Source organism: Panthera tigris, chromosome F2 (genome assembly GCF_018350195.1).
Source record: "Panthera tigris isolate Pti1 chromosome F2, P.tigris_Pti1_mat1.1, whole genome shotgun sequence".
Lineage (NCBI taxonomy): Eukaryota > Metazoa > Chordata > Mammalia > Carnivora > Felidae > Panthera > Panthera tigris.
In genome coordinates, this window is record NC_056676.1 from 67574498 (window position 1) to 67587133 (window position 12636).

Sequence of the window (12636 nt, forward strand, 5' to 3'; positions counted from 1 at the left end):
ACGAAATGAACAGAACATAGATTTCAGAATCAAATAAGCTATCCAAAGGCAGCCCTACCAGGCATGTGTTCAGCAGTTCTCAAAGTGTGAGCCAGGGACCCCTAGGGTTCTCTGAGAGCTTTCTGGGTACCCATGAGGTCAAAACTGTCTTCATGATAATACTAAGATGTCACTTGTCTTTTTCACTATCTTTCCGTAAGTGTATTTTTCCAGAGGCTGCACAACGTGATATCACGACAGACTAGATGCATACACACATATCAAAGGCTAACTATCTTAAGCCAAACATTAAAGATATTTTCAAAAATGTAAAAACAATGCCACCTTTTATCTCTAACCCTTTTTTTGTTGTTCTGGAAAATGTAATGACTTAAGTTGTGTTTGTTTAAGTAATCTCTACACCCAACGTGAGGCTCGAACTTATGACCCCAAAATCAAGAGTCACATGCTCCCCTCCAACTGAGCCAGCCAGCCGCCCCTGGAGTTGCTTTTTGTTTTAATGAATTAATAAATGCATATTTTTTAAACCCTCAGTCTTAATATCTACTATGGCAAATATTGGTAACTATAACCCCAAAGAAATTTTGGGGGGTCCTCGATAATTTCTAAAAGTATAAAAGTGTTCTAAGACCAAAAGGTTTGAGAACCCCTGAGCTACCTAGCAGTAGTAACCATTTATTATTGAGTGTCTCCTTGTGCCAGGGGCTGTGCAAAGCATACTACATTCTTCGCCTCTTTTAATCTTTTCACCAGAGCCATAAAGTAAAGGCTTTCAAAAAAGATCTTGCCAGCCCAAGGTCCCTCAGCTGGAAGTGCAAGAGATAACCAGGTCCTTCTGACTCCAAAGCCACACTCTTGATTACTGGACAGTACTCCCTCAGAAATTAATTCTCTCATTTTGAAAAAGCTATTTCACTGCTCTCAATCTGTTTCCTGATCAAACATGGGCAGAATCCTACCTACCCTGCAGGATTCTTTCAAGAGCAAAAGAGTTAACGTGCATCCAAGTGCCCAGCAAGGTTCCCAGCAGACACTGGGAAACAGTTAACCTCCTTCCTTCCGTTCCTTCCTGTCCTTGGCACACTGTTAGACCAATGAGGCTCAGCGACTTCCTTTTTTCCCTCTAGATGGTCTTCAAGCCGACAGAGAGGTTGATGGAACAGAAGGAGTTGATGAAGATATGATTGTGACCCAGAGCCAGACCAACTTCATCTGCCCCATTACACAGGTACCGCCTCCTCCTCCTTCCCAGAAAGACAAAGAGGCAAAAGACTCCTGTTTGCTTTCTAACTTGATCTTACATCCAGGGTAAGGAGGGACGAAAGGAGAGTGATGAGGTCCAAGAGGATAGGTCCAAGACTTTTCAGGCAACCATGCCCTGAGGGATCAAGGAAGAAATTCTTGACCCATAGGCCAACTGACATCGGAGCCATGCACGGTCTCCCTGCCTTTTCCTCTGTGGCCATCTGCCCTAACAATTATCTAAAGCCATGAGATGGGGAGCTTAAACATAGGAAGCCCCAAGATGAGGAAAAAACAGTGCCAAATAATTCGGTGACTTGGAGAAGTTACTGGAAGTGGCTCATTATCATTCCTAAAAGCTGAATGTCTCCTTGATTGCAGGTGGAAATGAAGAAACCGGTGAAAAATAAAGTGTGTGGCCACACCTATGAAGAGGAAGCCATTGTTCGCATGATTGAGTCCAAGCACAGGCGGAAGAAAAAGGCCTGGTGAGTCGATGCAGGAAGGGAAGTGAGCCTTCCCCGTGGTGGTCAGTCAGAGGTGGTATGCTCACGCTAGAGGAAAAGATCCTTAAATGTTCCCCCCGCTAAAGCCCGTTCACCTCCCTCAGAGTATAAACATGGAAGCTGGCTTTCTGGAAAAACAATACATGACGGAAAAATTAGTAGTCTGTTCAGGAAGAAGCTAAAGAAATTTCAGCCACACCTTCGAAACAGGAGAGAAAGGACTCGGGTGGAATGTTCATCATTAAATAATAGGAATTTTTATGAAATGGTGCTATAGCCTGAAAAAAAAAACAAAGGAGAACTCTGATACTAAAAGATTTCTTTTTCCCATTCCGTGTATACTCACCCAAGAAAGAATGGCAGTTTTTGGGGGGGGGGTGTTTGTTTGTTTGTTTGTTTTGCATCCTGCAGTACAGGTAATTTGTTTAAAATGTTCTGAGATAAGATTTGTATCCAGAGGTCTGAGCAAGATTTAATTGTCAGGGAAAACCTTTCGCATCTTTAATTACTTAAATAGCTTCCCAAAAGGTTCAAGTGAATTTTGGGGTCACTTCCGTGAGAATTTTTTTCTTAATTGGAATGTTGGGAGAATCTTCCTCTTACACCTGTTTTATATATATATTTCTACCCCCACCTGCCCATTCCTACCCCTCTGGCGCTCAACCTGGGAGGACCATGGCTGTGTTCCTGTGACAGTATGGAATCCTGAGTTGGCCCAACTAGCTATAATTCAGTTTGGCATTTCTTGTGCTCTTATCACAGGTTTGTCCTAGGAATGGAATTGCAGGTGTGACCAGGTCTCAGTGGACTTTTGATAACAGTCACTTTGAAGTGTAGCTCCCTTCTCCATCACCCAGAAATTTGCTGGTCCAGACCCAGAATTGGAATTCCCCACCACTCCTCCTGTGGGTGTGGACTCAGAGATAGGGTATTTGAGACTGTACATAATCTTGATGGTCACTAAGTCAAGTCATTTACCCTATTTACTCTAGAAGAATGGCCTACCGGTTGCAAAATTGAGAGCATTCGAGTACATTTTTGAGTCCCAGTCGAGACGTTGTATTTCCCTAGTCAACCTTCCAGATTCCCTGTGAATATAATTTCCTTTTGCTTCTGAACGTCTGAGCCTTCCCTTTCTGCTGACTTTTGTTTCTGTGTTCGTTCTCGGAAAAACAAACTGTTAGTTTGTTAAAATGACAATTGCTAAGAACAGATATTCCCAGATAGTCCCATTTCACAGCTCGTCTGTCTTGAAGTTTGTGATCTTCGCCCCGAGTCAGATGCGGGAAGGGCGGGCACTGATAGCAACGTGCATTTCTCATGAGCCTCTGGACTGGGATAGTGACTACAAGACCCAGATCTTCTTAATTACCTATTTGACTTTCTAGCATCCTTTGGCTTTTTTTTTTTCTTTCGAGGTATACATGCTATTTGAACACTTGAGTAACATTTGTCATTTAGAAAAGTTTCTTTTTTCTGTCATACCTCTCTATAACTTAGGGCAAATTCTGCAGATCCTCATAGCTTAATAATAACAGTTAAATCCAAGTGGAAGGAATGCGGGAGAGTTACAGAGAAGGTACTGTTTTGACTGGGCCTTGAAAAAATGAGAAGGATTTCAGTTTTGTGTTTTAATTTATTTTTGAGAGAGAGAGTGTGAGCAGGGGAGGGGCAGAGAGAGGGTGGGGACAGAGGATCCAAAGCAGGCCCAGCGCAGGGCTCGAACTGTGAGGTCGTGAGCTGAGCCAAAGTCAGACACTCAACCGACTGAGGCACCCGAGCGCCTCAAATGAGAAGGACGTCGGGCAGTGGTGAAGAGTCCTTGTAGCCAAGAGGCCTGCCCCGTTCAGAGCCTGTTCTCCTTGGTGATCAGAAGGAGCGGTTGTAGTTACCGTATGTTTGAGGGAAAAATAGAAGGATCCCGTGGACAATAACCCTGAGGAGACTGGTATAAAGATTCCCTTAGAGGCGTCAAAGGTTGGGATTTCATTAGTTTCCTCGTCTATAAACTGGTGCTAATAGTTGTAATGGCCTCACTGGTATGTGTGAAATTTGAGGAAGATCTGTGTGAAGTACTTGAAAGCCCCTGGTCCACGGCAAGGCTCGGAAGACACCATCACCGCCAACCGCCATCGTTGTTGCCATTATTCTAGAGGCACGAGACAACATTGCAGGGTTTTGAGGGAATAAGGTGAGTCAAGCTGGAGTTTAGGAAGTCACTCCAGTACAGTTCAAGGGATGGATTTAAAAGGCGTGGGGTAACGATGTCAGTGAGGATGCCTTTGCAGGAGATTAAGTTACGGTGATGGGAGCCTGACTGAGGCAAGGGTCACAGGTATCAGGGAACGAGAATGGGGCCATCGTGGAGGCACAGCTGGCAGGATTTGGCAACTGAGAGTCGAAGGGAGGAAGGAGTGGAGGGTGACTGTCGATTCTAAACCCGGTGTCCAGGGGCGCCTGGGTGGCTCAGTCGGTTGAGCGTCCGACTTCGGCTCAGGTCATGATCTGGCGGTCTGTGAGTTCGAGCCCCTCGTGGGGCTCTGTGCTGACAGCTCAGAGCCTGGAGCCCGTTTCAGACTCTGTGTCTCCCTCTCTCTCTGCCCCTCCCTCACTCATGCTCTGTCTCTCTCTGTCTCAGAAATAAATAAGCATTAAAAAATAAAAAATTAAAAAAAATAAATGAATAAACCCGGTGTCCAGAAGCGGTGGAGGGGGCTGGGGGTCATTAGCCAACTGAGAGGGCGGGAGCGCGGAACACATTTAGGAAGGATTGTGAGAGGCACAGTTGGGGGTCATGCTGACCTTGAAGTCCTAGCAACACAGCCATTTGGAAGTGTCCAGGGGGTGCAGAACACGTGGCGTTTTGGACCAAGGAGAGAGCTCTGAGCTCGAGATGTCGTTGTGAGGTTATTGGTACAGAGGAGCCCAACCCCAGAGGGGCAGCTCGGGGCACGTGACAGCTGACTGAGAGCAAGGACAGGACTGTGACCCGGCTCCGGGCAGCGCCAGGCCAGCCCTGCTCTGCCCGCCTCACCCCCCTCAGCACCCGCCTCGGGGCCCCCACATGGACCTTCAGAAAGGCGCTTCCCTCGTTAATGAAAAGACAGCCCGAGGAAGAAGACCCCAGTGAAGCCGTCTGAGACGTAGCCAGGCGAGAGAGGAAGAAGATGGGGGGGCTGCTTATCACGGGAGCAGCAGATCACCACTGCCGGGCCTCTTCATCACCTACTCCAGAGCTTCCTGAGTGAGCATGAAGTAATGTCATTTCCCATGATGCATGTGAGCGTGACGAGCAGTTCTGGGTCCCCTTTGTTTAAAAATGCCTGTGACACATCCAGTTTGAGACATCTCAGTTCTCCCTCCTAGATGGTTCTAGTTACGTCTTGTTAGACTGCATTTCCAGTCCATTTCCTTACTGGGCGCCGACTGAAGCTTCCTGCCCATGCTTCGGTCTCTGGAAAGACCCCTCTCCACCGGCTCGAGTAGGAATAAAATTGTGGCGACTGTAGCCCTCACGAAATACAGCAGTTAAAACTGTTTCCTGAATAAGTGGGCTGGGTGTGTTCTTACTGACAAAGCCGCCTTGTGAGTCTCATATTAATAACATATTTCCAGTGTTCCACAGTCATTTCTTTTCCTTCTTTGTGAAAGAACAGGAACCGTGTTTAACAAACAGTCACGCTGAACAGCATGTAGAATAAAACCAAATTGACTGGGACTGTGTCATTGAAGGGCCTCTCTCTCTCTCTCCATTGGCCCACGGGGCATTTCGCCTCCCAGGGCCTCAATTTCTTCACCTGCAGAGTAGAAATGACAGTAACGTCTCATGGAATTTTAGGATGAAAGAAGCAGCGGAGAAATTCCAGTCTAGATCTGGACCAGGACATTTCTTGGCAGTGGAGAAGCAAACCACTTAAGAGAAGGCTCCTTTTGAACTACAGAACGCTAAACAAACAGCAGTCAGGTTATAAAGGTCGAGAACGTCCGTGTTATTACTTACCTCACTGCTCGGTGACACATTATTTGAGACTCAGAGGATGTAGGACAGAGCTACTCGGCGTGTTTAGGTACGATGGGAATCCATCCCACTCAGACTTCCAGAGATATCCATAGACCTCTTTTAGAGCTGAATTGGACCCTGGAATTCTCGGGACCCAGATCCAAGAGTTCACAAGACTCAGAATCTTGTACCTTTGAGCTGAGACTGAGGCCAGGGGTCCCTGCCGCCTTCTGGGACCCCTGAGACCCGTGCTCTGTTTGTTCAGTAGACACTTGCACGTCTGCCCACTGCTCCGGTGGCGTCTTCTGCCCTCAGTGACCCGAGTTCAGGACCCAGCCTCTCCTTTGAGGCCGGTAGGTCTGACTTCTGCACAGCAATGACGCGAGAACTTGGGATTGCGTATTGCCACACTTGGCTTGCTCACCAGGATGTCCTGGGGATTAATGAACTAATGCTTCTGTAGAGTGTTATTTCTCCAGAGAAGGAGTGCCCTGATTCAGTATCATGTCATTATGGCCTCATCTTACCCTTTGTAGCTAAAAAACTTGTGTTTGTTTATTCGAGATGGGGTGAGAAACAAGGTTCTCCTCCAGGAAGTCTCCCTGAGCCCTCATTCATGCTGGGCGGAATGCCCTCATTCATCCTGGGCGGAATGCCCTCATTCATCCTGCCACAGTACCCCGTGCACCGTGGCCCGCCCGTGGCCCACCAGCATCATGGGCTACCTCCTCTCCAGGGGCTTCTTGGGAGCTGAAGCCATGGACGAGGGCAGAAACCGTGTGGCATCCGAGCCAGTTCCATAACCCTCATCATACATTATCCTACTTACCTCTCACGGCGACCCTACGTTCTGTCTCATCTTCATGGAAGAAGAAACTGGGGCACAGGAAGTAAAGCCACTTGCCCAGAGGGTCACAACCAGGAGACTCGAGCCCACGTCTCTTTCACTCTTGAGCCTGTATTTGTATCAAGAGGCCATCAGTTCCCCCTTGGGAGGGCTTTTTGGTTAATGCCTCTGTGCCCAGAGTCGATCCCCTCAGTGACGTCAGAATTCTGTTTGACATAGGTCACCCTGGGCTCCATCCATTGTCCTTTGAGAAGAATGTGCCTGCGGGCTCAGCAATGAGCGTGCAGTTGACCCCATCAGACGTTCTCAGAGTCCTCGCACTCCCCCACAGGGCCCCTGATGTCACCAGAAGTCCTCCCCACCTCAGCCTCCCCTTCCCCCTCCACGCTTATTCATCATCTGGCTGTAGGTGCTAGAGATTCGGTTCTAGGAAGTGGGAAGAGACCCAGGCCCACCGTGACAGTACGTGTCCGCCAGGCTGGTCAGTATGAAGCGAGGGTGACCCCGGCACATGTCGTCTGAGTGTGTGGCGAAAGTGTCTATATCCTCATAATCTCAGCTGTTGGCTGTCACGGTTGACGAAACAGTTCACTTTGGGAAACCAGTGTGAGACCTTTCTCAAGTGCCCCCAGTCCTTACTCTAACACAGAGCCAAGTCTCCAGAAGGAGGCATCCCTGGGCAGATCACCCCGGTCCTCTGTCCCGCGAGGGCCTTTTTATAGTCACGTTTTAGCGCACGGACCTGCCCCTGTGGGGCTCATTTCAGTATTTTTAAAAATAAATATTGTTAGCAAGCATATTGTCCATTACACTTCTTTGTCCCTTCTTATATAAAGACGCCTTGGTCCAGAAAGCACAAGCCCAGAAGATGTTTCTCCTTCACGTTGAAAAGCTGGGCTTCCTACCACTGGACAAATGAGTTCCCGCAATCAACTTTCTTCCCCTTCTGGTTTATGTCTTTCGTCTTGTATTTGTTATTTTCGCTCTTGTCTTGTAGCTGTTATTTTGTGTCTTAATATACCTGTGCTTTTCGGAGAGTTGTCTCAGGCCACTGGGCTGGAGCTCTGCGTGGGCAGGAACCTACATTTGTATTTCACAGTTGGGTGCTTAGAACCTAGCACAGGACGGACCACACAGAAGGTCAAATGCATGCACGAATGTGCAGCAGGTATACAGTAGGTGTACACAAGAGACCGAGAGATCAGCAAGTTTAAAATGTATGGAAGAGAGGTGCCTGGATGGCTCAGTTGGTTGTGTGTCCAGCTGTTGATTTCGGCTCAGGTCATGATCCCGGATGGTGGGTGGGATTCTCTCTCTCCCTGCCTCTGCCCCTCTACCCCACTCGCTCGCTCGCTCTCTAAAATAAAAAATAAATTTAAAATCAATTTTAAAAAAAGCAAAATGTATCAGAAGTATGATGATCAGGGATGCTAGGCACCGAGTTGCCTTTAGCCCTGGGAAATAGGAATTCTGCCCCCACTTCAGATCTGAGGGAATAGAGGCTCAGAATGCTAGTAGGTGTTGGCCAGATTCAAAACCGGGTCACCCTAAGTCCAGACAGAAGAAACCAGGTGACTTCATGCAGCCCACTGCCCCCAGAGGAGACCACATCTAAACACAGCCATGGCGTCAAGCACCTCCCCCTCCGTGGGTGACTCACGCGCTGATTTCTTCAGCCACAGCTTTTCCCCTGAGTCTCCACCAACCCACACAGTCTCCCTCCGGGAGGGACTAGTGGGCATTTCGGAGGGAATATATGCCAACCGGGGTCTCCTAGATCCATCCCCATCCCCAGCCTGGTTTTCCAGTTGTTCTCTTTAGAGATAAAGGGCACCGCCAGTTGCCCATGGGGCAGGGGAGGGGGGCAGACTCTGACGAAGCTCAGCCCTTCTTTTCCCTTACACTCTGCCTCTGACCCAACAGCGAGTCCTACAGGTTCTGTGTCCACTTCTGCCCTGAAGCTGGCCACTGCCACCAGCCTCGGCCACACCGCCCTCTCGCCCGGACTGCCCAGGGCCCTCCTGTTTTCCTGTTTCCACTCTGCTTGTCTTCTACATTAAGCAGCCAGAGCCATGCTTTCTAAACATAAACCAAGTGGCATCCCTCCCCGATCTCAGACTCTCAAATTCTCTTCATATTTCACATAAAATCTAGGGGCGCCTGGTCTGACTTCGGCCCAGGTCACGATCTCACAGTTTGTGGGTTTGAGCCCTGTGTCAGGCTCTGTGCTGACAGCTCGGAGCCTGGAACCTGCTTCCAGGTCTGTGTCTCCTTCTCTCTGCCCCTCCCCCACTTGTACGCGCTCTCTCTCTCTCCCTCCCCCCCTCTCTCTCTCTCTTAAAAGTAAACATTTTTTTAAAAACACATAAAAAATAAAATCCAAAGGCCCCCTGACCCTCCGACCTCCTCTCCAAATGCCCTCCCTCTAGCCCCGGGTGTTTCAGCCATATTGACCTTGCTTTTTCACTCCAGGCCACCAAGCTGCTGCCTCCTAGGCTCCTGCCTCTGCCTGGGCCACACACAGCACTTGTTCTCGATAAGACCTGCTCAGTGAGGCTTGCCCTGACCCAGCTAGAGAAGCCTCACCCCGCACTCTCCCCTTGACCTTGCTTCCTTTCCTTCAGAGCACTTAACGTGAATAAACGTATAGCCAGCACTCTTTGGTGACTTACCGGTTATCTGTGTCCCCACTGGAAGGTGGGCCCTGCTTGGCCATGGCCTGTGCCCCCAGCACCTGGCCTGGCTCCAGTAGGCACTCGGGGAATAAATGAGTGAGTTTGCATCAGTCCTGATTTCTCAGACATGCTCCTTTGGGGTAAAACGTCTTCACTGAAATACGCGTATGTGAGAGAAGCTCATGCTGAAGGCCTCAAGTTAAGTGATCTTCTTCTCCTTTCCAGTTGCCCCAAAATTGGCTGTAGCCACACAGATGTGAGAATGTCAGACCTCATCCAGGATGAAGCACTTAGAAGGGCCATCGAGAGCCACAGCAAGAAGAAAACTCGTCACTCCGAGTAGGACAAACACACCTCCCTACAGGGATGTCTGCAGCCTACCTCCTACCCCAGCCATCTGGAGAGAGCGGTGCTTGTCAGAGCACTTCGACTGGCTGCAAAGTATACTTTGTTGGGGTAAAACTCGAAGGTTTTAAGTGTAATCGGAAGCATTTTTCTATGTCACAACAAAACTTCAAGCATATTATATTGTTTATTTTTGAGTGTCCTGTAATTTGAAATAAACCTTTGGTTACCTGCGGCGTGCCCTATCCGTGCACCCCCCGGTGTGTAAACTGTTCCAATGGTGCAGGCATGGTGGGGCCAGGCCTTTCTATTCCTAATATTTCCGACTGTTTTTTTATTATAGTTTTAACTGAACAACGTCTTTCAAAGGATATTGACGGGGAAACGTGTAGAAACATCCCAGGTGCAAGCATTTTCTATCAGCATCATAAATAACAGCCTGAGGTTCTAAAGCAAATTTACTTTGTCTACTGACAGTTCCAAATATGTAAATGCTTTTATTTGTCATTCTGACCAGCCCAGAACGCTCCGGTAACAGGCTCATCAGGGCAATGGTAGTTGATGCCCTTAATGGAAACTTCGCCACAGCCCTCTGAGAGCCTAAAGTATCGTCAGAAGCAACCACATCCTGACGGTCTCTGCCTCGCTCCGTGGCTCTCATGCCCCTGGGCCTTGGGGTTTTCAACCATGAAGTGGAGATGCGAAGCGAAATGTTCTCTGGTGTCCCTTTGGCCCCGAAAGTCTGTGGACTGAGGAGGACCGGCCAGGTCTTTAAATTGAGTATCTTCGGATATACTCGAATTGTGTGAAGAGTGCTAATCTATTAATAATTTCCGTAGCAACCTTTTATCAACCAGTTACACAAGGAAACCAAGAAACGTTAACAATTGCTAACATTTATTGGACACTTACTGTGTTCCAGGTGCTGTTCCAAGGTGACCTATCTGTTCACTCCTGTAGTCTTCACTGCCTGATGAGAGAGGTACACTTACTATTCCCACTTTACAGATAAGTCCAACGAGGCACAGAGAGGTGAAGGAGCCCGTGGAAGGCCACAGAGCTCGTAAGTGGCTGAGCTGGGACAAGACCTCAGGTAGCCCTAGTCCCAGAGTCTGAATTCTTAATCCTGTACTCTCCTCCTCCCTATTGGTTTACTTAGATGTAAAAATCTATTCAAAGCCCACATTTAAAACATGAAGCTTCTGTAAATAAACAAGCATATCCATGCATCTATGCAAAGAAGTTCATTAACCGGAGTTAACGTCTACTAGGCAGCGAAGGCCATAAAATAACGCATAGTTGAGTTCAAATGCCTAGTCTAAATGGCAGAGTTAATTTTGAAAACACGTTCATGGAATTCAGAAAGGAGGATGACATTCGGTTGTCTACAAACCAAGTCAATTTGAATTTCTTAAGCTGCTTCGTCTGAATCAGACTTCCTGAGGAAATGATTATGTTTTAAGCCAGAACAAACAGACTTTTCATGGAATGTGGTTCTTTTGTGAAATACTTTGTTTCCTAAACAGATAGCGACAAGCATGAAATACTTGCCCAGGATTTGATTTGTGTTTTCCCCGACTCTTTCTAAAGAGAATTCCAGAATATTGGTGTGGACACCAGTATCCGTTCGAAAAATGCCAAATAACACCATTCCGCTGTGGAAGAGGTGCAGCCTTTCGTATCTTGTGAGGTTTCTTTCCTTCTTTTTTAGTCTTCAGAAGCTATGTTTCATGAATTTGTCTAGCCGATTAAACAATTTGAAGTTTTATATAGAATTTATTTTCATCTTTGAAGATTTGCCATTTGGTTGTCCTAACATATTTGTTAAATTTCTGTTACAAGCGTTTTCCAAAAAAGTGAAACCTTTTCTTCAACGAACTTGTATTGCTCGTTAAAAGGGGAACAGCTCTAGTCGAGAGGAGTTTCTATCTGCTTCTGCCAGGGCCGCCCCAGAGTCCTATGTGAGATCACCCAAGGCCCCGCAGGTGACATTTGAAAACCCTACAAGACATTGTAGCTAAGTCAATTTTTTCCCGTATGTGACATTTCAGACTTAGACCACTGTATGCACATGGCCTCTTTTTAAAAATGCTAGTTCCTTGGGGCACCTGGGTGGCTCAGTCGATTAAGCGCCCGGCTTTGGCTCAGGTCATACATTATCTTGCAGTGCATGAGTTCGAGCCCCGTGTCGGGCTCTGTGCTGACAACTCAGAGCCTGGAGCCTGCTTCAGATTCTGTGTCTCGTCTCCCTCTCTCTCTGCCCCTCCCCCACTCGCACACGCTCTCTCTCTTTCTCTCTCTCAAAAAGAAATAACCATTTAAAAAAAGACTTTTTTTAAATGCTAGTTCCTCAAGGGGCGCCTGGGTGGCTCGGTCGGTTGAGCGTCCGACTTCAGCTCAGGTCATGATCTCACAGTCTGTGAGTTCGAGCCCCATGTCGGGCTCTGCACTGACAGCTCAGAGCCTGGAGCCTGCTTCGAAATCCGTGTCTCCCTCTCTCTCTGTCCCTCCCCTGCTCATGCTCTGTCTCCCTCTGTCTCAGAAATAAATAAAAACATTAAAAAATTTTTGTTTTAAATAAATAAATAAATAAATAAATAAATAAATAAATAAATAAATATAACAATAAATTCTAGTTCCTCGAAAGTAACTTCCGGTGAAGTTTAAAACATTTCCACACACTCCAAAAGATAAGACAGTTTATCCTTTACCTTATGTAGAGCTTCAAACACGGGGTGTCCGGCTTAAGGCCGCTCCCAGTGAGTGTGGCTTCCTGCCCACCAGTCGCCTCCTGAAAGTTCACGCGAGGACAGGAGGAGGAAGCCCCGAGGCCACCGTGGACTCGTCTCTGGCTACACCGCAGGCCCAGGTCTAAGTACCTCAAATGTACCACCTAAGTTGATCCTCCCCACAATCCCAGGAGGTTGTTATCACCCCTGTTTCACAGATGGGGAGACCAAGGCTCAGAGTCATGAGGTCATTTGCCCAAAGTCACTCGCTTGTGCGTGGAAGAGCCCACAT

General features: G+C 47.7%; 1 protein-coding gene across 2 annotated transcripts in view; it reads left to right on the top strand.

The window, feature by feature from the left end:
• Nucleotides 1–11336, top strand: part of NSMCE2 (NSE2 (MMS21) homolog, SMC5-SMC6 complex SUMO ligase) — a 217515-nt gene extending 206179 nt beyond the window's left edge. For both annotated transcript variants that reach the window (XM_042973228.1, XM_007076841.3), the window contains 3 exons: nucleotides 1128–1228; nucleotides 1624–1730; nucleotides 9496–11336. In XM_042973228.1, coding sequence (XP_042829162.1) covers nucleotides 1128–1228; nucleotides 1624–1730; nucleotides 9496–9613 — 326 coding nt within the window. In that variant the 3' untranslated portion in view covers nucleotides 9614–11336. The remainder of the gene's footprint in view (nucleotides 1–1127; nucleotides 1229–1623; nucleotides 1731–9495) is intronic.
• The last annotated feature ends 1300 nt before the right edge of the window (nucleotides 11337–12636 follow it).